This window comes from Eurosta solidaginis, chromosome 4, assembly GCF_040869045.1.
Source record: "Eurosta solidaginis isolate ZX-2024a chromosome 4, ASM4086904v1, whole genome shotgun sequence".
Lineage (NCBI taxonomy): Eukaryota > Metazoa > Arthropoda > Insecta > Diptera > Tephritidae > Eurosta > Eurosta solidaginis.
In genome coordinates this window covers 260594236-260619134 of record NC_090322.1, presented here as the reverse complement: position 1 = coordinate 260619134, position 24899 = coordinate 260594236, and the positions used below count along the sequence as shown (strand labels likewise).

At 35.8% G+C, this 24899-nt stretch overlaps 1 protein-coding gene across 6 annotated transcripts in view; it reads right to left on the bottom strand.

Annotated features, from left to right (window-relative positions):
• The window catches only part of nej (nejire), a 71972-nt gene extending 49608 nt beyond the window's left edge, over positions 1 to 22364 (bottom strand). For 2 of the 6 annotated variants that reach the window (XM_067785851.1, XM_067785856.1), the window contains exons 1-5: positions 16774 to 17028; positions 14992 to 15903; positions 14615 to 14907; positions 14357 to 14549; positions 12252 to 12626 (exon numbers count right to left, since the gene is read on the bottom strand). In XM_067785851.1, the coding sequence (XP_067641952.1) occupies positions 12252 to 12626; positions 14357 to 14549; positions 14615 to 14907; positions 14992 to 15046 (916 nt within the window). In that variant the 5' untranslated portion in view covers positions 15047 to 15903; positions 16774 to 17028. Of the gene's footprint in view, positions 1 to 12251; positions 12627 to 14356; positions 14550 to 14614; positions 14908 to 14991; positions 15904 to 16773; positions 17029 to 22029 lie in introns of those variants that run through there. The other 4 variants (XM_067785852.1, XM_067785855.1, XM_067785853.1 and 1 more) reach the window with 4 other exon arrangements.
• Between the last annotated feature and the right edge of the window lie 2535 nt (positions 22365 to 24899).

Genomic DNA, 24899 nt, shown 5'->3' with positions numbered 1-24899 from the left:
CCTACCTATTTTCTAGCTTTTAATATTATTATTACTTCATGTAAGTATTGTTTCCAATAAAACCGTTTAACTTAAAAAAATTTTTTTAATTATTTTATTTTCAAGTTTTTAGTCTTTATTCTCATTCTATTTAGTTCATTTAGTGGCTCATTATTACAAGGACTCTTTCCTGACAATTTGTTACAATCTAAGTCCTCAATACATAATCCTTCCAAAGACTTTACTCGACTCTGTGCCACGTATGCGTGTCCCTGCCCCAGCTCCAAAATATTTTGATGTCCTTCTACCGGACTATATGTAATATTTGTTGAAAATATGAGCCAAATCGGACATCATAGGTCGCTTTCTATTCATGTATGTATTATGTGTTCAAAATATGAGCCAAATCGGGCCACAAATACAATTTTTGTGAATATCTCGATCCTTGCACCACCTAGCGGCGATTTTTTCTTCATAGGTCGCTTTCTATTCTTGTATGTATTCTGAAAGAGTTCAAATATAAAATAGGCGACAGAAAACTTTTATCTGATGGAGTACTTAAAGACTGTATATCGTATACAGGATATTTCTACGCACAAATAATCAATAACAGCCTAGAAGAGGGTCTTGTACCAGAGAAGTGGAAAACGTCAACGGTGATACCAGTGGAAAAAGTTAAAAAGACAGTAAAACCTGAAGAACTTAGACCCATAAACACCCTGCCTAGTGATTGTAAAATACTTGAAGCTTATGTTAAGAATCAGTTAACGAAATACCTTGAAGATAATAATATACTAGCCCACCAACAGTCAGGCTTTAGAAAGAAACATTCATGTGAGACAGCTCTTAATTTGGTGATACATGACTGGAAAGAAGAGTTAAATAACAAAAAAGTGGTTGTTTCAGTCTTCCTAGACCTTAAACGAGCTTTTGAAACAGTGGACGGTGAGATCTTAATGAAAAAAATGCAACGTATTGGTATAACTGGTATAGAACTTGACTGGTTTCGCAGCTATTTAAAGCAGAAGAGACAGAAAACGGTTATAAATACCGTGATGTCTGATGAATTGGAAGTACCCATAGGGTTACCACAAGGCTCAGTTTTGGCACCGATACTGTTTTTAATTTATATTAATGATATAGTTAACGCTATTGACGGTTGTGAAATTAAACTATTCGCTGATGATGCATTAATAATGATTAGTGAGAATAATATTAATTCTGCACTTTCTAAAATACAACATGAACTGAATAACCTGTATAAATGGTTGTGCGGAAAGACTGAAACTTAATACAAATAAAACGAAATTTATGATAATAACAAGGAGGAACGTTAATGAGGATATAATTGGTTTAAAAATAAATGATGGAAGCATGCAAAAAGTTGACAGTATAAAATATTTGGGAATTATAATTGATAACAAACTCAAGTTTGAAGAACATATAAACTACACAGTCCAGAAAGTTGCGAAAAAATTGGGGTTATGCAGAGAACATCCAAATATATTCAAAAAAAGTACAAAATAATTATATATAAGTCCATTATAGAACGGCACTTTGTAAACTGCCCATCTATTCTATTCATTGTGTCAGGCAAAGAAATAGATAAACTTCAAAAGATGCAAAACAGATGTATGAGATTTATTCTTAAAAAACCTAGAGATACTCGTACGGCTGATATACTGAGAAGTTTGAACTGGTTAAGTGTCAAGCAAAAGATTTTTTTTCACGCTATGAAGTTTATATTTAATATTAAAAGTGAAAATGTACCTGAATATCTAAGTAAAACGTAGTATTAGTTAAGCAAACACATAACATTAGTACAAGGAATAAACACAATTTCAAACTGCCTTTATTCAGAACTGAAATAGATCAGCAAAATATTTTTTATAAAGGTCTAAAAAGTTTCAATGAACTGCCTATATATATAAAAAGTTGTAATGAAATCGTAGTTTTAAAGCAAAACTTTATGAATATTGTAAAACCTTAGCAATAAGATAGTAAATTGTAATATAATTTAATTTATGAATAAGGCTTTTTGCCGTAATAAATAAATGAGATGAAAATCAAATGTTCTAAATATGAGCCAAATCGGACAAGAAATACGATTTTTTTGAATATCTCGACCTTTGCGCCACCTAGCGGCGAATTTTTCATAGGTCGCTTTCTATTCTTGTATGTATTATGTGTTCCAAATATAAGCCAAATCGGACCACAAATACGATTTTTGTGAATATATCCATCCTGGCGCCACCTAGCGGCGATTTTTATATTATATTTGACACACAACAAGTAGAGCAGCAGATGGGAGGTTGGAAAGGACGTGATTCCAAGCCACCCGTCCAAAGTTACTGGAGATGGTGATAAGAGTGGGGGGTTGGAAACGACGTGATTCCAAGCCACCCACCCAAAGCATTGCGTATTTAAGGTAGTCAGCAGGTTTTTTTTTTATTAAATAGAGTGAGTCACACGTATCAATGTTTTTGCAGTGCTCATTGAAGTCAGTACACAGATAACGAAGAGGTTCGTGGATTTCAAAATTCGATCTGCATATGCTTATATGAAGCGGTTGAAAATGTCTAGATGGCCTAAAGGGAACATTAAATAAAAGTTCACCAAGCAGATAAGGCTATTTACCATCCCTCTAATAAGCCTTAATACAAATAACACACCTACCATCATCTCCCTACTACTCCGTAACGTAGGGAGCTGAATAAGTTTTAAACGGCAGGAGTATGGTGGAGGAATCCTTGAGGGGTGCCATGGTAAGTCCCTTAGCGTAAAAATCAGGAATTGCTTTTGAACGGGCTCTAAATTGTCGCAGTACGTCTGGTAACGAGGGTTCTAGATTATCGAAGCGTATTCTAATATTGGACTCACCAAATATATAAAGAGAGTTTTAGTAATATATGGATCATCGAATTCTTTAGACCATCGCTTGACGAACGCCAAAGTTACTTTGGCTCTGTTCACGCAACCTTCTATATGCAATTTAGTTTAGGATCCACCGTAACGCCACGGTCTACAAAACTAATGACTTGGTTAATTGTGTAATCATCAATCATATACTCGTAGGATTGGTATGATTTCCTTGTAAAGCACATGAACTTGCATTTCGGTAGGTTTAGTGACATATATTTACACTACAACATTCGACTAGGCTATTCAGATCCGATTGTAGATTTGATCTATCCACAGGTGAGCGGATAGGCATAAGTAGTTTGACATCATCAGCGTAGATTAGCGGCGTGCAGTATTTCGAAACATTTGGAAGGTTGTTAATGAACAGCAGAAACAGCACTGGGCCAAGGTGGCTGTTTGTTTTCTATCCATCAAGTATGAAGATATCCAAGATAGAAACAAAGGCGGGAAGCCAAAACGATCGAGTTTGAACAGAAGAAGTTAATGGGAAACTTTATCAAAAGCTTTACTAAAATGAGTATAAACTACATCAATTTCGCTTTAACCTTAAATCCGTTCAGCACAGTTGTGAACTCAAGCAAGTTAGTCACGGTAGATTTACCCGAGCAAAAACCATGTTGACACAAGTTAATGGTTGAGGATACCCTATGATCTAGTTGCTTTGTGACGATCGATTCAAAGAGTTTGGGAATAGCACTAAGCTTTGCTATTCCTCGGTAATTTGAAACACATGATCTATTCCCATTTTTATAAAATGGTATTATAAAACTCTTTCCACTTTCTGGGAAATATCCCTTGCTTTAGTTAGGGATGCGTTAAAAAGACATGTAGGAGGTTTATACAGGAATTCAGCACACGTTTTTAGCACAAAAGATGGAATTTCATCAGGTCCGCTAGAATAGGATATGTTTAGGTTTTCCAGATGTGTTAGTACGTCTTCCGTATGAATATACGGAACAAATGCTGAATTAAACGATGACAGTTTGAATGGATAGTTCAATGGCGGGGAGTCATAGGCAGAGGAGTAATTAGATTTAAAGAAGGTGGCAAACATATTGGCAATTTCATTATATATTATATTATTAGAGCTTTAAACTTCAGTACGGTTGGAAACCTTTTGATTTTTCTTTTCGAGCTGACGAACGAATAAAACGACTTTGGATTAGAGGAAATTTTGTACTTAATATTTTTTAAGTAATCCGCATAACATCTTCTCTGTAGCCTATTGTACCATGGCGCAGAATAGTGTATGCCGCATAGTCACTTCTTGATCCGGATAATTTGAATCTCTTAAAAGAAACGTTTTTCCGATTTTTATGATACTTGAGTTCTTTAGAGCTCCAAGCAGAAGTTGGAACTGCTGAAGAGGTGTTAGATTTGTGAAATATCGCATACAAAGCATTGTTAAGGTGTGTACAACTCCTTTCGATATCTCCATCATAGGCGGGCCAAGACATTTTGGAAACCTCATCAATAAGCACAGACAGATTAGCCTTCCTGAAAACAAACCGGCCAGAACACACATTCCTAATAGTTCTAAGCTCCGGTGCATTTTTCATTTCATTTCATTTATTTATTACGGCAAAAAAGCCTACTTTATAAATTAAATTATATTACAATTTACTATCTTATTGCTAAGGTTTTACAATATTCATAAAGTTTTGCTTTAAAACTACGATTTCATTACAACTTTTTATATATATAGGCAGTTCATTGAAACTTTTTAGACCTTTATAAAAAATATTTTGCTGATCTATTTCAGTTCTGAATAAAGGCAGTTTGAAATTGTGTTTATTCCTTGTACTAATGTTATGTGTTTGCTTAACTAATACTACGTTTTACTTAGATATTCAGGTACATTTTCACTTTTAATATTAAATATAAACTTCATAGCGTGAAAAAAAATCTTTTGCTTGACACTTAACCAGTTCAAACTTTTCAGCATATCAGCCGTACGAGTATCTCTAGGTTTTTTAAGAATAAATCTCATACATCTGTTTTGCATCTTTTGAAGTTTATCTATTTCTTTGTCTGACACAATGAATAGAATAAATGGGCAGTTTACAAAGTGCGGTTCTATAATGGACTTATATATAATTATTTTGTACTTTTTTTGAATATATTTAGATGTTCTCTGCATAACCCCAATTTTTTTCGCAACTTTCTGGACTGTGTAGTTTATATGTTCTTCAAACTTGAGTTTGTTATCAATTATAATTCCCAAATATTTTATACTGTCAACTTTTTGTATGCTTTCATCATTTATTTTTAAACCAATTATATCCTCATTAACGTTCCTCCTTGTTATTATCATAAATTTCGTTTTATTTATATTAAGTTACAGTCTATTTCCGCACAACCATTTATACAGGTTATTCAGTTCATGTTGTATTTTAGAAAGTGCAGAATTAATATTATTCTCACTAATCATTATTAATGCATCATCAGCGAATATTTTAATTTCACAACCTTCAATAGCGTTAACTATATCATTAATATAAATTAAAAACAGTATCGGTGCCAAAACTGAGCCTTGTGGTAACCCTATAGGTACTTCCAATTCATCAGACATCACGGTATTTATAACCGTTTTCTGTCTCCTCTGCTTCAAATAGCTGCGAAACCAGTCAAGTTCTATACCAGTTATACCAATACGTTGCATTTTTTTGATTAAGATCTCCCCGTCCACTGTTTCAAAAGCTCGTTTGAGGTCTAGGAAGACTGAAACAACCACTTTTTTGTTATTTAACTCTTCTTTCCAGTCATGTATCACCAAATTAAGAGCTGTCTCACATGAACGTTTCTTTCTAAAGCCTGACTGTTGGTGGGCTAGTATATTATTATCTTCAAGGTATTTCGTTAACTGATTCTTAACATAAGCTTCAAGTATTTTACAATCACTAGGCAGGGTGTTTATGGGTCTAAGTTCTTCAGGTTTTACTGTCTTTTTAACTTTTTCCACTGGTATCACCGTTGACGTTTTCCACTTTTCTGGTACAAGACCCTCTTCTAGGCTGTTATTGATTATTTGTGCGTAGAAATATCCTGTATACGATATACAGTCTTTAAGTACTCCATCAGATAAAAGTTTTCTGCAGCCTATTTTATATTTGAACTCTTTCAGAATATTAATAACTTCATCTGTTGTTATTTTGGCAAACTTTAATCTAGAATTGACTTGTACATCACTTAGTGCTACACGGCAAGGTTCTATGATCTTATTAATTTCTATTACGCTATTTATAAAGAACCTATTTAGACCATTTGCCAGCTCAGTTTCATTTTCTACCATCATACCATCTATTATCGCCTTTTTAATCCCTTCGTTATCTGCATGGAGATCATCAAAGTACAAAGATGGTATACAACGGATGGTATACATTAGACTGGGTTGGTCCCCATACAAAAAAAAAATTTACTAATGTCCGCCCCTAAATTTAAAGATTATGTTAAGAGGGTTTCGGAATTTTTTTTTTTTAATCCGTCGAAATACACCCGAAAAGGTTTTTTTTGTTGTTACTTGGTTATTTGAAGTCCGATTTTTAAAATTGATGTCATTATTTTGGCCTTGAGAAGCTTCACATTTCCGTTTAATGTCCTTTTAAGATATTAAGTCGTTTTCACATGAATAGCCCCCCCCCCCCCCCCCTCCACAAGGTATCCTTTTTTCCTAACCAGACGAAAGAACTTAAAAATTCAACAAAATTTTGCTTCCAAACCATATTACTAAAATAATAAACAAAGAAGTTATAGCACTTTCAATATTTATTGCAACTGTTATTTTACCTGATTCTTATTATACTTAGACCTGAAACTCATGATATTTTTGGAGGAAAAATTATTATTAGGGTTTGCATTGAAAAGTTAATAAAGATATGCCAATTATCATAAATAGGGGAAGTCAAAGTAAATAAGTGAGTCAAATCTGTTGTTTCGTATTTATAATAATAACACTATGCGACAAAATCAACTTTTTTTCTGGGTATGATTAGATTAGATTATTTATTTATTACGGCCAGAAGCCTAATTCGTAAATTAGAATATCTTAGTTTTTTTTTATCTTATAGCTAAGGTTTTACAATATTGATATAATTTTGTTTTAAATACTGTATTGGTATTGGACACAACCCGCTTTTTTGTAGAGATTGAGGCTTTCAACATATAGTACAAAATTGAATGAGATATTTTCTGTGATGGGTATGACCCAAAAAGTAGAATTTAATACTCGAATTACAGATGCAAGTGCATCTAAAATTGATTTATTATATTCAAATTCAGATGAAATACAGTGCAATAATTTGCCTGCATACAAAATTTCAGATCACGAAACAATAATGTTCAATATTAAAACGTCTAAATCATACCAGATGAGAATGAACAAGAAAATCACAGCTTGGGATAAATATAATAGTGAAATCTTAATAAGCATCCTGAGATCATGTAACTTCAACATAAATGAAAACCTACTAATTGATGAGAAAGTCGAATTAGTGAACAACATAAGAATGCAAGCTATGGAAAGTTTAACGTATGAAAAAGAAGTTCATATCAAGCTTATGAATAAATGGTACGACAGAGAACTGGCGCAAATGAATAAATGCAAATATAATAATTATAAGCTTGCGATACAAACAGGTGATTGGAACGAATATAAAAATATAAATCGTATCTACAAAAAGCTAGTAAAAATAAAGAAAGTTAAATATATGGAAAATAAAGTCGAAATGAATGAAAATAACGCCAGAGAAATGTGGAAACATCTTAAGCAAGCGGTTTGCTTAACGAGAGATAACGAAGGGATTAAAAAGGCGATAATAAATGGTATGATGGTAGAAAATGAAACTGAGCTGGCAAATGGTCTAAATAGGTTCTTTATAAATAGCGTAATAGAAATTAATAACATCATAGAACCTTGGCGTGTAGCACTAAGTGATGTACAAGTCAATTCTAGATTAAAGTTTGCCAAAATAACAACAGATGAAGTTATTAATATCCTGAAAGAGTTCAAATATAAAATAGGTGGCAGAAAACTTTTATCTGATGGAGTACTTAAAGACTGTATATCGTATACAGGATATTTCTACGCACAAATAATCAATAACAGCCTAGAAGAGGGTCTTGTACCAGAAAAGTGGAAAACGTCAACGGTGATACCAGTGGGAAAAGTTAAAAAGACAGTAAAACCTGAAGAACTTAGACCCATAAACACCCTGCCTAGTGATTGTAAAATACTTGAAGCTTATGTTAAGAACCAGTTAACGAAATACCTTGAAGATAATAATATACTAGCCCACCAACAGTCAGGCTTTAGAAAGAAACATTCATGTGAGACAGCTCTTAATTTGGTGATACATGACTGGAAAGAAGAGTTAAATAAAAAAAAGTGGTTGTTTCAGTCTTCCTAGACCTCAAACGAGATTTTGATACAGTGGATAGGGAGATCTTAATCAAAAAAATGGAACGTATTGGTATAACTGGTATAGAACTTGACTGGTTTCGCAGCTATTTGAAGCAGAGGAGACAGAAAACGGTTATACATACCGTGATGTCTGATGAATTGGAAGTACCCATAGGGTTACCACAAGGCTCAGTTTTGGCACCGATACTGTTCTTAATTTATATTAATGATATAGTAAACGCTATTGAAGGTTGTGAAATTAAACTATTCGCTGATGATGCATTAATAATGATTAGTGAGAATAATATTAATTCTGCACTTTCTAAAATACAACATGAACTGAATAACCTGTATAAATGGTTGTGCGGAAATAGACTGAAACTTAATATAAATAAAACGAAATTTATGATAATAACAATGAGGAACGTTAATGAGGATATAATTGGTTTAAAAATAAATGATGAAGGCATACAAAAAGTTGACAGTATAAAATATTTGGGAATTATAATTGATAACAAACTCAAGTTTGAAGAACATATAAACTACACAGTCCAGAAAGTTGCGAAAAAAATTGGGGTTATGCAGAGAACATCCAAATATATTCAAAAAAAGTACAAAATAATTATATATAAGTCCATTATAGACGCACTTTGTAAACTGCCCATCTATTCTATTCATTGTGTCAGACAAAGAAATAGATAAACTTCAAAAGATGCAAAACAGATGTATGAGATTTATTCTTAAAAAACCTAGAGATACTCGTACGGCTGATATGCTGAGAAGTTTGAACTGGTTAAGTGTCAAGCAAAAGATTTTTTTTCACGCTATGAAGTTTGTATATTTAGTATTAAAAGTGAAAATGTACCTGAATATCTAAGTAAAAACGTAGTATTAGTTAAGCAAACACATAACATTAATACAAGGAATAAACACAATTTCAAACTGCCTTTATTCAGAACTGAAATAGATCAGCAAAATATTTTTTATAAAGGTCTAAAAATTTTCAATGAACTGCCTATATATATAAAAAGTTGTAATGAAATCGGAGCTTTTAAAGCAAAACTTTATGAATTTTGTAAAACCTTAGCAATAAGATAGTAAATTGTAATATAATTTAATTTATGAATTAGGCTTTTATGCCGTAATAAATAAATGAAATGAAATGAAATGAAATTTGAAGGGCTGAATTCTTTTTTTGAGAAATTTAGTATAACAGCTGTTTTACGAGGTGAAAAGTCAGACTTCTGACTACAGTCAGACTCTGACTTCTGACTTTTCACCTTTACTTTTTCAATTTGCTGAACGCGTTAACAAAAAAATAAAATTTCGAAATGTTTCGAACTTCGAAATTCGTAAGCCAATATCTATTTTTGGAGGCTAAGTTCGAAAAACGGAGATAGTACTTTGTTTACTTAACCCTCAATCTCTACAAAAAAGTGGGTTTTGTCCAATGCCCAAAAAAAATTTTTGTTAGCTGACCTAATCATGTGAAAACGACTTCATAGCTTAAAAGAACATTAAACGGAAATGTGAAGCTTCTCAAGGCCATAATAATGACATATCAATTTTAAAAATTTGACGTCAAATAACCAAGTAACAACAAAAAAACCTTTTCGGCTGTATTTCGAAGGTTAAAAAAAAATAAAAATAAATTATCCGAAACCCTCTCAACATAATCTTAAAATTTAGGGGCGGACATTAGCAACTTTGTTTTTCGACCAGGTCTAGTATACATCTTCGGCCAGAACTATTGGATCGCATCGACTCACTGAACAATTCGACGAAATTTTTCATCGAGTTATGGCTACCGAAACATTGAAAATTGCTTAGACAAAAAAGGGGTGGTGCCACACACATTTTCAAAAATTTTAGTGTTTTCCAATTTAATGTTATAATTCAATTTAGAAAGTAAAATTCTATTGATACAAACCTCTTTTGCGCTAAGATATAGCTTATTTTTATTCGTCCATGACCCTTTTAAAAATATTGTATATAAAAGTGGGCGTGGTCCTTAACCGATTTCGTTAATTTTCTTCAAAGCATTCCTTATATTAAAGGCAACCTCTCTGCCGAATTTTGTTACGATAGGTTTAATTTTTGATTTATGATTAGTAATATTTGTAAAACGAGCCGGACCCGTGCGCATCTTGCGCAGTCAATATTAAAGTCTCTTATCAAATATCAACAAAACTCAGCTGTTCTATCAATCAATTAAAACTTACAGGTTGCGCTGCCATCTAGCGTATGATAGCAACTGCCAGTAATGTAGTGCAAATATTCACAATAGTGCCATAGTACAAATAGATTTCTTTATGTGCACACAATCGTTTATTTTTAACAAATTATTTTAATAAAATACAGCTAAACAAAGGTTTTACGACCAAAATTGCCCAAAGCTCGCTAATACCCCGAATCTCCACCTTTACAACCAAAACTTTATTTATAGATTTGGATTCCAAATAAGAGCAAAAAAGGCACCCGTACATAAAAACAACAATTGGAAATAATATATATGATTGATTTTATCACAAGTGGGGACTGCCACGCCCATTTTAAACATTTTTTCAAATTTTTATCAGGAGTCTCAATGTCAGTCCACACGTCAAGTTTCAACATTCTAGGTGTATTATTTACTAAATAAACAGCTTATTTGTGTTTTCCAAAATGTTATATATATAAAAAGTGGGCGTGGTTATCATCCGATATCGCTCACTTTCAATACCAATCTATTCTGGGTCCAGATAAGCTCGTGTACAAAATTTGTTGAAGATATCCCAATATTTGCTAAAGTTATCGGACATGGCTCAATCAAATTTTGTTTCGATTCTGATGATTTTGATATATGGAAGTCTATATCTATCTCGATTCCTTTATACATGTACAACCAACCGTTGTCCAATCAAAGTTATAATACCATGTGTACAAAAAAATAGCTGTACCAAATTTTGTTACACTACATCAACTATTTTTCGAGTTATGGCTCTCAAAAATGCTGTCATATTCATGTGTGCATATTTTCTAGTGCTAGTGTTTGTGTAGATCAGTGGTTTTCCAAATGCAAGTTGCGACACTCTGATGGGTAGATTTTTCAGTGCGAGTTTAAGTTAAATTGACTTAAACCATACCTCCGAAACAGAGATGAGCAGAGAATTTTATATAAACTGCCAAAGAGGCAAAGTTAACCTGAGCCTAACTACAATCGCAGTTCAAAATCGCACTTGAAAAGCGACCCAAGGTATCTAAAACTGCCGGGCTACATTCTGGCCAGCTTTAACTGGGTATAATCACATTGGTTTTGAAAAAATATAGTCAATTTTGAGATAAAAAATCCATTTTTAGCGTGCTATTTACTAAAGCTCATTAAATTTTAATATGTGATTAATATTTTCACCCGCTTAAACAACGGAAGGCAAAATTATTAAATATAATGTCTGCCATTGAATGATGTCCTACTGGCGCTATTCGGGAAAATTTTAACTTTTTTTTGAGACTTAAGCCTAGGTAAAAGTGACATCAAAATACTTAGAATGCCCTTCTGCATTGACCTTTCTAAACTTCGTAAGTCATTATTATAATTATTGAGTAAAGGAAAAAAGTTAAATAGGGAACAGCTATTGGAGTGAATTTTCTAGTAACAGAAGTGTTATACAGACGTATTTTTGCCCGAACATCTTCAAAAGCATGTTTCGAAAACAAATTTTTAAATAATTTCATTTCTGATTATGCTTGCCCAAGATATGAACCTAAAAGTTCCGGCATGGTAAGCAAGCGCACTACTTCCACACCATGGCGAGTAAAGTATTTCCAGTTTTAGTGAATTGTACTGGATCTTCAACTGAAAGGCTAGCACCAACGCCGAATTTCTTAAGTCGGTTGTCGCTAGGTTTTTGGATATCATTTTTGGGTCGTGACAGGTCGAAAGTAACAAAAAAGTAGTAAATATAGCACTTACCCATTTGCATATTTGGATTCTGCATTCGTGGACCACCGCCAGGGCCAACCCCGGGCCCATTACCTGCCATTAAATGTGGACTGGGACCTCGTAACATATGCTGACCAACCATTCTGCCCATCATTGGACCATTTTGTAGCCCCTGTGGATGACCGGGGCTACCACCTAAATGCATCCCTTGATTTGGACCACCAACCGGGCCCATATTTCCAACTGGACCCACACCGCCTGGGCCAGCACTCATAATACCACCAGCTCCCCCGCCTATTTGTTGTTTTAATGTATTTACCATTCCAGCATTACCACCCAAAGCACCCAAATTGCTATTGGTAATCACCATACCTCCAATATTGCCCTGAGCAATCGTATTCATGCCTGTAAAAATGATGTTTGGATTTATAAGATTTCAGTTATAAATTAAACGGAGTAGTTTTAAAAGGAAATTATAATTATAAGTATAGTTTAAGAACGGCGAGAAAAAAAAAATTTTAAATAACTACAAGGTGCGATAATCTCCGAAGTGATTTGAGGCCGATCTTCCCTTCCAATTTGCGTCGTGCTCCTTTTAATTTTTTCTATAAACAGCCGGGACGAGAGCTGCATGTTTTACACAGAGTCCGAAAGGCATCTGGAATTCAGATGAGTTTTCATTTAGAAGTCTTTCATGGCAGACAACACTCTGGAGTGTTTGCCAAATCACTACCGAGGGCGACCCCGATTAGATTCCCCAGCGGGTTAGGGGGTCAGAATATACCCACGGTAGGTATGCCTGTCGTAAACGGCGACTAAAATACCAGATTCAAGGGGTTGTGTAGCGCAACCCTTCAGGTTGCCAGCGCAATATATATCTTCTCCAAACCCCATTGTCAACCTCACCTATCCGCGGCGAATCCTGTTTCACTAACAGACGAGGCTCTGGCGACCCCAAGCTCCTCATGGAAGTTGGGGGTGGGGTGGGGAGGGAAGGATGGCCTGAAGGTTGGTCATATAAATCGTTCCCGAGATGGTCGGGCTAGCACCTTAATGGTGCTGTTACCGGAGCGTACCGGATCTGTATCCGGCAAAGGACCATCACATCGATAACACTCCCCAAAGCCTTCGGGTAGCAACCTTATCGCTACAACAACAACAACCCCGCTTAGACGATTTTTTTTCTTATTGAAAAATCTACTGCTTCTAAATTTTTGATGTTGCTTCGCCCGGGACTTGAACCTATGATCTTCGGTGTGGCAGGCGCAGGACTTATTTTTAGGAGTGAATAAAAGAAAATATAAACATACCCGTAAAGCGAAGTACAAAAAAACCTCATGAAAATAGGACAACTTATTAAAGCCTTATATGAAAATTATATGTGGAGTGCCACTTGTTACGGATGTTTAACCGTTTTTTTTTAGCTTTTAAATACTACCTATTTTATTGCCGGCATTTTATATATAGAGAATTTTGTTTGAAAGATGTTACAGTTTAAAAAGAAATATATATCCACTACGTCGCTTAAGAGTCGATATACATATGTAGCTAAATAATATTTCCAGCTTAAAATTCGAAATATCGCGTTTTTGAACCATTGTTTATGTGATTGAGTAGCGACAAAAAACAATTTTTATTGATTTTTAGAAGAGCCAAGGATTACCAAACTGGCATCTGGATGGTAGCAACTTCCATGCCTACAGATATGTGGCGGCTTTAACTGATCAACCGATACTTCTATATCGGCTAATACGAAAAAACAGGCGGTTAGTAGTTAGATTTATTCAGTAACAGAGCTTCAAATGCTAGCATTAGCAAGGTAAAAACTAGACCCCTAACCCAACACTGTGGTTTAAATGCAGATGTAAACCATCTGACGAAAGTTAATAAAGGCCAAAAATTTAGAGGATGAGTTTATTTAATTATTATCTAAATGCTTCAATAAGGGTTCTATGGTATTTTTTGCTACCTAAACTAATGACGGCCGATCAGGTTAGTTGTTTTGATACTCGGCTTACAGGAAAAGACTATGGAAGTGAATACAGTAACATTTTTTTTCTGAATCAACGAATTTTTTAACTACATTTTCTAATTAATTTTTAAAATGCATGTAGATAGGGTTATATAATTTCTACCTGGCATTGAATTTATTCCTTGATTAACATTATTAGAGATTGACATTGACATTGAGTTGACCATGCCCATTTGACCGCCGACCACTTGCATGCCAGCCGCATTAGGTGATTGTAGGTTTGGTGATTTGCTACCCAATTGATTCATACCACCACCACCCATAGCATTACCAATCATACCAGCATTTTTATTACTCTGCAAATAAAAGGATATACATGATTATAGTTATGATTCAAACTAACAATGTAGCAAATATTTACATGTTGTTGCAAAAGTTGTTGTAGATGTTGATGATGTTGCATTTGTCTTAGAGTGTTACCACCTCCACCTACTTGGTTTCCACCCACTCCAGAGGCATCATCGCCATTCATTTGTGGACCACCTGGACCGGGACCTTGTGCTGGTGGTTTATTTGGACCACCAACCACATTAACACCCAGAGCAGAACCGGGACCTCCAGGTCCGCCACCACCACCTAGTGGATCTGGCCAATTACTGTTGCCTGTAACCAATTCATCGGGCAGATCATCTTCTAACACAGAAACATAGTCCGCTAAAAATTAGTAGAAGATAAGAAAAGTTAATATCATTAAATTGCACATCAAAATTTATTAAAAATAGTTTTCATGTGTCTTACTAGGATCCATTTTAGTCCGCTTTTGCGGCGGTTCGTCCATATGATCCGCCATCATTAAGATATCGTTGTTATTATTGTTGTTTATGATATTTCAGTAGTAGAGTCTGCCCCTTACGTTAACTTGTTATTAAAATAAATTTGTTTTTTTTTTTAATTGTTAATGGATTTACGAAATAAGAAAGTGTACTTTGAATGTTTTATAAACGACGAAAACGTATAACAATGTACAAAGAATTATGTATTGCTGCATTTGTCAATAAGGCTAAATATTTAGCCGCAATTGGTTTGATTTTCATAATAGATCCATCTAACACCAGTGTTTTTAATTTTCTTGATGCCGAGTTGACATTATCGGAATGCTTGAATATTTCCGAAGTCAACGTACGTTGCTTAATATATCTTTCTAATTCTCGTAGATTATTTAGAAATATATGCACTTTTTGAAATCGTTTTCCCACAATTAATATATATTCCAGCTTAGTTATAGAGTGCATTTCGTGTCAAAGGTCGTATACCCGCCGCGCCGCGCTAACGACTTTCGGCTTTTACACCTTCCTTTATTAAGCTGGTTTAAGTATGATTCTCTCTTTAGAAATGTTGGTTTTGTTGTTTTTTCATACTTTTCATGTGTCTGTTGAACTAATTTGAGAGTCAACAAAATTTTAGTTCATTTTATTACCTTTATATTTCATTTTCATTCATTTTTAATTTTATTAGCACTTGACACTTTGCTGCTGCTGCTTTTGCAGTGTTGACTTAGGAAACAATTTTAAACGCCGACGTTTATCACCATCAACATCTTTTGCGTCCAGCATTGTTTATCTTTATATATAGATATATATATTTATAAATGTTTTTTGTGCCTTTTTTGCATTTATAGAAAATCTCAGGTTTTAATTAACTGCACCTCAACTGTAAATGAAGTAGAAAGCAAAGCATTACTTTACAAACTAGCATTTAAATTTCACTTTACACAATACTCTCGCATTATGTGTACTATCTACTTTTTTGATAATTAGCCCCTTTTATTTGCTGCTAGAGGATTTGAAAGTTTGAGTATCTATTTCTGCAACATCGTGATAAAAGTTTTGTTTATATTCAGAATTTTTGCACTCCCCAGCCTTACATATATGTATGGCAGTTATATATTCTTTGATGAAATTCACTAACCAACAATGGACCACAGCCTAATGGGAAACATTGAGGATTTTCTCTTCTACTCGTTCATCTGTAATGATGGGACCGAGAGACTTTTCACACATTCGTGTCACTTTTTTCGTTCTTTCGACCAACACATTTATTGCTAGTTGAAGCGTAAATATGTATATGAGCTTTGTTTCATTCGTACAAGTACCCTTAAGTGTGCGAAGAGCATAATCATATTGCTGTCAAACTACTCGCTGTTTTCATCAAGCATACTCGTTTGTTTCTTTCTTAACTATTCGACATATGACTGCTGCACTTTTGACTCTAACAGAGATTGCCTATACTTGCTTGCTACTCTTGCATAGAGCCGAACAAATCGCTCAAAACGTTGTAGATACGAACAACTTCTACTACACTTGCAAAACGAACGAACACCTCACCGCAATTTTAGTAAGTGCGAGCAGTATTGGAAAAAGAAAGAAAAACAGACAAGCAATGACTGAAATTTTTTGTCGCTAGTTTTCATGTCGTATCGAAAATTTCTATGTGCAGAATTTTTGTTTTTTAAAATTTGTATGTTAAGAAAAAATCACAAAATTATTTTGAAAAAAATCGAAATTAAAGAAAAAATCGTACTTTATTACAAAATTAAACATTTGAATATTTCTCATTTTGTACTTATAAAAAAAACATTGGCTTTTTTGCGCAAATTAATTTTCAATTAAAGTTCACAATTTTTTGTTATTTCGTTTTTAATTCATTTATTTTTCACATTTTTTTAATAAGTTTTACAATTAATTGAAATTCGTTTTGCAATAATAAAACAAAATTCCAGTCCGTTTGCTCCGCAACAGCAAAAACTCAACTGATTTCGCGAACGAGTAGCGACAGAACTAGGAAGAAAGACTCAAGTTAAAAGAATCGAGTTCGATTAGTGATATTCGGCGAACAATGTTGCAGTTTTTTTGCGTTAGTATACAAGGGATTTTTTTAAACAACCGATCGGCACTTGATCTAATTACTTTTAAACGCATTTTTCATATGATAAAAACAGTTTCAAGGTAGAACCGTTCTTTGTTATATAAGTTTTTGAGCAAACTTAAAAAATATAAGCAAAATTAATTAAACTAAAAATGTAAGGAAATCATTTACAACATTCATTTTTCAGTGTTTTGAAAATATCTTTGATAGAACAATTTTTTTCCCGCTTCGAAATATACATAGAGGTATATGGACACCACCCCGCAGTTCTAGACTTTTACCAAATAATTTTTCAATTAATTTCTTTTACCGAGAATCGACTTTTTTTCATTGAAATAAACAAAAAAAAGTTGTCACGGTGGTTAAATTTAAAAATAGTCTTTAGTTTACAAAATCGTAAGCTCGTAACTACATCGCCTTGGAGCTTTGGTTTTCACTAGATCAAATTTGGCCACCAACTTGGCAATAGCAATGAAAGCGACCTGTCATACAACGTCAAATGCGTTCGTTGCCCGTTCTGACTACAAAGTTACAATTAAACTGACAAGAGAATATATTGCCCAACGGCATGAGAGATATGACATTTAAGTTTAATTTGCAAACATGTTGGCAAATCGATCTGCATATTGCAGTAAGTTAAACCCTTAATTATCTAGAATTAACCCCGACGTACCCAATGTATGTACTGCTTGTAACATATCCCAACATGACACCAACCACATTTTCAATTGCAATGTGGAACCGCCGCCAACGTCCTTATCTGTTTTGTCCAACTCTGTTGAAACATTAAGTTTTCTCGGAAAAAAGCTTTCGCTAGCTGGTCGAGATAGTCAAAATTATTAAGATCTTTCGAACTTTAAATTTTGCCTTCGATTTTAAGGGAAGTTCCCGATAACGCAGAGAACTGAAATTTTGAATGAAACTTCGGGATTTATTAGGTTGTACTATTTAGGATAAGAGTTTTATAGATTGAACTGATTTCAATAGATCAAAGGTATTAAAAAGCCCATTTAGATTTGTGGAATCTTGCGATCAATTTTTATGTACCTTCGCATTGAGCTAGAAACATAAAACCTTACATATAGTCAAACAGCATTCCGTCTTCTGATCTAATGACGTCTTCTAGTTTATCTAATCTCGACGCTATGTATTAGCGCAGTGGCTCCAAAGCCCCTTACTTGAACTTAGCTCAGGTAGAAGTGCACAGCAAAAGCGTCATTGCGAAGCCAACACAATTCGAAGTATGCTGTGCTAGTTCTCCATGTAATTTTTTCGAATTAAAAAAGGAGTCAAAAGATTGTAAAGTAAGGTTAGGTTAGGTTGAACTGGCCGGTCCATGAGGACTTCACATAGACTGAAAACTGAGAAACCCTATCAAAAACCACGACCTATGATATAAAATAACTGCGTCCTTTTGGCAAATACTAGAAGCTTTCTAGGACCTAAGCCACTTGCTGCTTCAAGATCTGACAACTGTATCACTCCTAATAGCTGGAGTCTTATCCTGGCAAGCACAGGGCACGAGTACAAAACGTGCTCGATGGTTTTCCCCTCCTACTCGCACTTCCTACATCGGCTATCACTGACCAAGCCTAATTTAAAAGCATGTGACGCCAGAAGGTAATGTCCAGTCTAAGTCTACAGGCCTCTCTTTTTAATGATAGAAGCAACTTTGTTAGTCTAAGTTTGCAAGACTTGCACATAATCTTCGATACTTTAAGTTAAGGTCTCCTTGACAATGCAATAAAAGGAAGATAAACAACTTTTAAGTACTTCTTCTTTTATATAAATGGACTAGAAAAAACCAAAAATATGGTTTTAAACAAAGCCATGATGTTGAACTTTCATATTCAAATTTTAACATCAGCACTGTAAAAATTTGTATGAGCAACAGAAATATAAAGGTGGAGTGCAATAAATAGGCTTTCAATATAATCTTTACCTAAGTCCGTCATTGTGCCCTCCTCCACCTTTACCATCGGGCAAAGCAGCATCATAATTTTAGAAACAAGTTTATCCAATTAGAAGAAAGTTTTTCTAAGCTGTGTCGCCCCTCAGCCCAAAATTTCTTCAGAAGTTATAGCGCCTTAAAAGTTTTGTATCTTCTTTTTATTATGTCAGTCATTTTTCACCTAATCAAAACCATCAGAGAAAGGTAGCGTATTAGCGCACCACTTCTTTTTATGTTGTTGTTGTTGTTCTTCTTTTTATCAAAAACGTGAGTATCAAAAGACGAATATTTCCTGTAAATTTAAGAATCTCTCAATGTGTATTAACGAAACCCGGTGGAATTTTTCATGTGGTTGTTGTGCACGACCACACCAATTCAGCAAGGAGTTTTGGGGGACACAAGTTTGATCCCCAAACGCAGTTATTTTTTTTTATCGCTGCGGAAAGCCGCCAATTCAGTAGAACTCTGTGCAAAAAAATTTTGATGGAGCTGCGTTTTTTGATATTCCTTATTCCTCCAAGCGTCAAGGGCATTGTGAATTCATACAAGTGGCGAATGTTTGACTTAAACGTTCACAATAGTTAACAGCCTCGATCACCTGTTCAATACCCCCAGCGGGTAAGGGGGTAAGAATATACCCGCGGTAGGTATGCCTGTCGTAAGAGGCGACTAAAATACCAGATTCAAGGGGTGTGTAGCGCAACCCTTCAGGTTGCCAGCGCAATATATAGCTTCTCCAAACCTAATTGTCAACCTCACCTATCCGCGGCGAATCCTGTTTCACTAACAGACGAGGCTCTGGCGACCCCAAGGTCCTCATGGAACTTGGTGGTGGGGAGGGAGGGGATGGCCTGAAGGTTTAATGTGGCCACATAAATCGTTCCCGAGATAGTCGGGCTGGAACCTTAATGGTGCTGTGGTACCGGAGCGTACCGGAACTGTATCCGGCAAAGGACCATCACATCGATAAAACTCCCCAAAGCCTTCGGGGAGCAACCTTATCGCTACAACAACAACAACAAAAACATCACCTGTTCAATCGCTGTTCGATTACTAAAATCATTTGCTCAATACTGTTTTTCAAACATTTTTGTAGACGACTTGTATATTGCATTATTTACATATTTTAAAATGTTTGCTTAAAGGGCTGCTGAAATTCAATCTATTAACTGGATTTTAGAAACGAATATTAATATGTAAACTGATTTTCTTTATACACATTTTAAAGAAAAGCTGATTTAAAACACATATGGGCAATACATGGCATGTAATCCTGAGCAAAAAACAAACCTTTCTTCCATTCTCTGGCCAATCTCGACAGCCGTTCTCGCTGTCAGCAATTATTTGACAGGTAGGTGTGGCAATGGAGGAATAGAAAGATTCTTCACTTATATGAATTCACAATGGCCAAGGGGTAATTTTGAAATTTTTTGTACATATACATATGTATATCTTTTGATTAAAGAAAACAACTTTATTTCGGTGTTCGGATTTTTACATTGGTCAAACCTCGTCTTTTGAAATCTGTGTCAACATTTTTGGAAGTGTAATAGGCACTCTACTATTGTTGAAAATTATTACCCACCTTTGAAAATTTCCGTCATTTAATTTTAAGGAAGGATGACTTTGATTGTATGTATTTAAAATTTGTTGTAAGATTTTCCTTAGTATACCGATCTTTGACGATAAATATAAATAAGTTGTTAGAGTCATCCTCCTAGATGCCAAGCTAAAGTTTCTATTTTCCGGAGATCTTTAGTTTTGCAATTTCTGCAATTTGGACGGTAAAACACTCTTTATTTGGCAATTCCTTACTTTAACTCACAACTGCTAAAACGTCGGCAAAAATATGGGGAGAGGTGTCAAGTGACGCGCTTTGGACCCAATACCACGATAGCGGAAATTTATTCAAGGGGCTGTGTAGCGCAACCCTTTCAGGTTGCTAGCGCAATATATAGCTTCTCTAAACTCAATTGTCAACCTGACCTATCCGTGGCAAATTCGGATTATTGTTCTCGAGATTAATACGCGTCTTTTGATACCTCACTCGAAAATTTTGGCCCAACTTTAGGGTGGGTACCGTAAACTGCACTACTACCGAAATTTACATGTGGTTGTTGTACACAGAAAAGAATTTGTGTACAAAAGGATTGTGCACCGATTTAATTTTGATACTACCATAGGTGGACCGGCAAGGGTAATGTTTTATAAGCGCGGCCGGAGCCCGCCAACGCAGAAACGTGTTCCTCGCAAAAACCGGGGTTATTTTGGTAATTGTGCAGGTTATGGTACCACCCACCGAAATACGGGCCTTCTTTTCTTTAATATATTTTGACGAGTAAAAATGTTCCTTAAAATTTGCTTTCGGATTACTAATACTGATGTGAAGACGCGTCGTTTGACATCTCTCACGATATTTTTTTGAGAGTTTTTAGCAGTTTCAGTTTAATTACTACCTTAATTAAAACGTATATATTTTATGCTACCATCCCATCAGAAACAGGGAAGTAAACTTCCCCATGCCCAAAATGAATGAATTTCATTCGTTAACATCACATCTTGCCGCAAAGCAAGTGTAGAAAAAATGGATACAAACATCGTATACAATCGGCTTTTGAGCACACTCAACTCACATAAAAAAGAGATGATACTTGAGCGATTGAGTCAGTTCACCATGTTAGAAAGAAATTCAATGTATAGTCGGATCTCTCTAATGCACTTATTTTTAATTCTCTTTCATTTTTCACATCACTTTAACCATCTACTTTTCTCGCTTTTGACATAAATAAGCGAACAACGAGTCTCACTACACGAATTTCTATGCAAATTATACTCGCTTATATATATATAAATATGCGAAGAAATAATCCAGCGAGTAACAAAATATGTCTTAATACAATTTTAACACTGAAATAGTCGATTTCTTAACCAATATAGTGGCTTAAAATGCGTTATTATACCTTCAATTATTTTAAAACAACAAAAATCCCCATGAGCAAAACAAATTAAAGGACAAAAATTAATTAGAAATCGGGTTTCCCACCGAGTCGGGAAAAATTACGACGAATTAACTATGCACTTATACGAACTCGCCCGAGAGAAAATCGAACCAAAACTGTAACAGAGCACGACAAAATTTTGCAAAAATTCTACTGTGTTGATATTACTTAACAGTCTGTATTGGGCAAGGCAAATACAGAATTTTGTCAATACTAATTATAACTAATTCAAACACGTAGTTGGAACAAATTATCTGACCACTATCACAACTTCCACAGCAATGCCACGACCATCTTCGCGCACACACAAACAAAATGGCGGATCTACTTACTGTCTGCTAGCCGCAAGTAGAACAGAGATGTCCATATAAGAGAATATTACAAGCCTTCCCACTGTGTCAAAAATCAAAGGAAACATGAACTAAACACCTCATAGGAAAGGCTGGTTTTATTTTCACAGCACAATCTCACATTTGATAATCCTTAAATTTAGCTGACAACTGCCAAAACTCGTCCAAAAATATTGGAAGAGGTGTCAAAAGAAGCGCTTTGGACCCAGGACCGAAAGCGGAAATTGAAAATTTTATTTCTGTCAAAAGATATTAAAATAAAACGAAAAATGACCTCAAACCGATCCGAATTTGGGAGTTGGATCCATACTGCTTTGACGGCCTTCAGTCACAATCATAAAAAATTACCCAACACTGGCTTGGAGATCAAAACTATATCCGCAAACCACTTCTTCACCATATTTTACCAGTTTCCGCTTTCGGATTCGTGGTCCTGGGTCCAAAGCACGTCTTTTGAAACCTCTCCCGATATTTTTGGCCGAGTTTTACCAGTTGTGAGCTAAAGTGAAGAATTACCATGCCTTTTTCTGATCATATGTATATCATTTTCACTCTGCTCTTGCGTACACCGCCTAGGGTGGCTTACAGGAATAGGAGACGTACGGACTGGAACCTTTATAAAAAAAGTCCTATCCTCTACTCTCCTAAAGAACGCTTCTCACAGTAGGCCGAGACTACCGGTAACAACTGATGAAGCGCCTCCTTTAGACACAACATTTGCTTCTCTCGGTGAGCTAGACTCATCGTCAAAAATAGAAGAAGCAGTAGATCTTATCACCAAATCTTGTAACGCTGCCTTCACAGTTGCCTGCCCGGAGATTAAGGTGAGGGGTAAGAAGAAACCCTATTGGTGGAACCAAGAAATCTCCGAGCAGAGGAAAAACAGCAATAAACTCTTTAACGAGGCTAAGGGCACAGGAATCTGGTCCCTTTATAGGGATGCCTTAAAATCTTTTAAGAAGTTAATCCAGAAGGCCAAAAGGGACTCCTGGAAGAACTTCAACAATGACATCGAAGAAGCCCCAGAGGCCAATCGCCTACGAATGGTCCTCTCCATAAACCCCATACCTCCAAGCTGCATTCGCACAACGAGCGGAGAATGGGCCACTTCTAGTACGAAAATTCTGGAAACCCTGATCAGCACTCACTTTCCAGGCTGCAGATCTCAACCATACATCTTAAACACGCAATCTAACCCAGGGCCATTTCAACCCCTGGACCACATTGTAAGCGAAAAAGGAGTTATCTGGGCAATCAAGTCCTTTAAACCCTTCATATCTCCGGGAACGGATGGAATATTTCCCGCTGAATTGCAAGCTGCAAGCGATCTTATAAGCCCGCTGCTAGCTAAAATTTACAAGGCTTGCCTCAACCTGGTCTATATCCCCACGGAACGGACCAAGGCAAAGGTAGTCTTCATACCCAAAGGAGGCAGGATATCGGGCAACAGTCCAAGGGATTTCAGACCAATAAGTCTGACCTCCTTCCTCCTAAATGTTCTAGACCGATTGCTGAACGCCTACATTAGACGATCGGCAAATAAGGCACTAATCTCCAACAACCAACACGCCTACTCTAAGGGCAAATCCGTAGAGACAGCTCTACATGCTATCACTACTAAGATAGAGAAGGGTCTTGCCTTTAAAGAATTTACGCTGGGTATCTTTCTCGACATAGAACCACGTTCTCCCAGCAGCGGTCACAAAATCTCTACGTTCACTAGGGGTGGAAGAGCCTCTTGTGAAATTCGTCGAGCTCCTTCTAAACAAGAGAATCATTACCTCTGAGCTGGGCAGCTCACCGTTAATATGGTATACCAATAGAGGAACCCCCCAGGGGGGGCGTTCTTTCTCCTCTACTATGGAACGTGACGGTGAACGCTCTGTTATCTATACTACAGCCAACCGGATGCCAAGTCATTGCATATGCCGACGACATAGCCTTGACAGTTACCGGCAAACACCTTCCGCTGCTTGGCGAACTCTTGCAAAATGCTCTTAATCTAACAAACACTTGGTCTATGGAATGCGGACTCAGCATCAGCAGTGAAAAAACTGAGATTGTGCTTTTTACCCGCAAACGCAGTATACCGGAATTTACCCTCCCGTCCCTAAACGGGAAGGAAATTAAACTATCTACCGAGGTTAAATATCTCGGAGTTAATCTAGACAGGAAGCTTGACTGGAAGCGAAATTTGGAGGAACGATCCAGGAAAGTCACAATGGCTCCCTACGCTTGTAAGTCGGCAATCGGAAAAAGGTGGGGTCTCCAGCCACGAATAGTCCATTGGATCTATACGGCAGTGGTGAGACCCATACTCTTCTACGCCGTCACCGTATGGTGGACGGCACTCGATATCGAATCTAACAAGAGTAAAGTAACGAGAGTGCAGAGGATGGCGGCAATGCTCACCAGCGGTGCCCTTCCCTCCACTCCCCCCAAAGCTCTTGAAACCATATTATTCCTTCTCCCAACTGATCT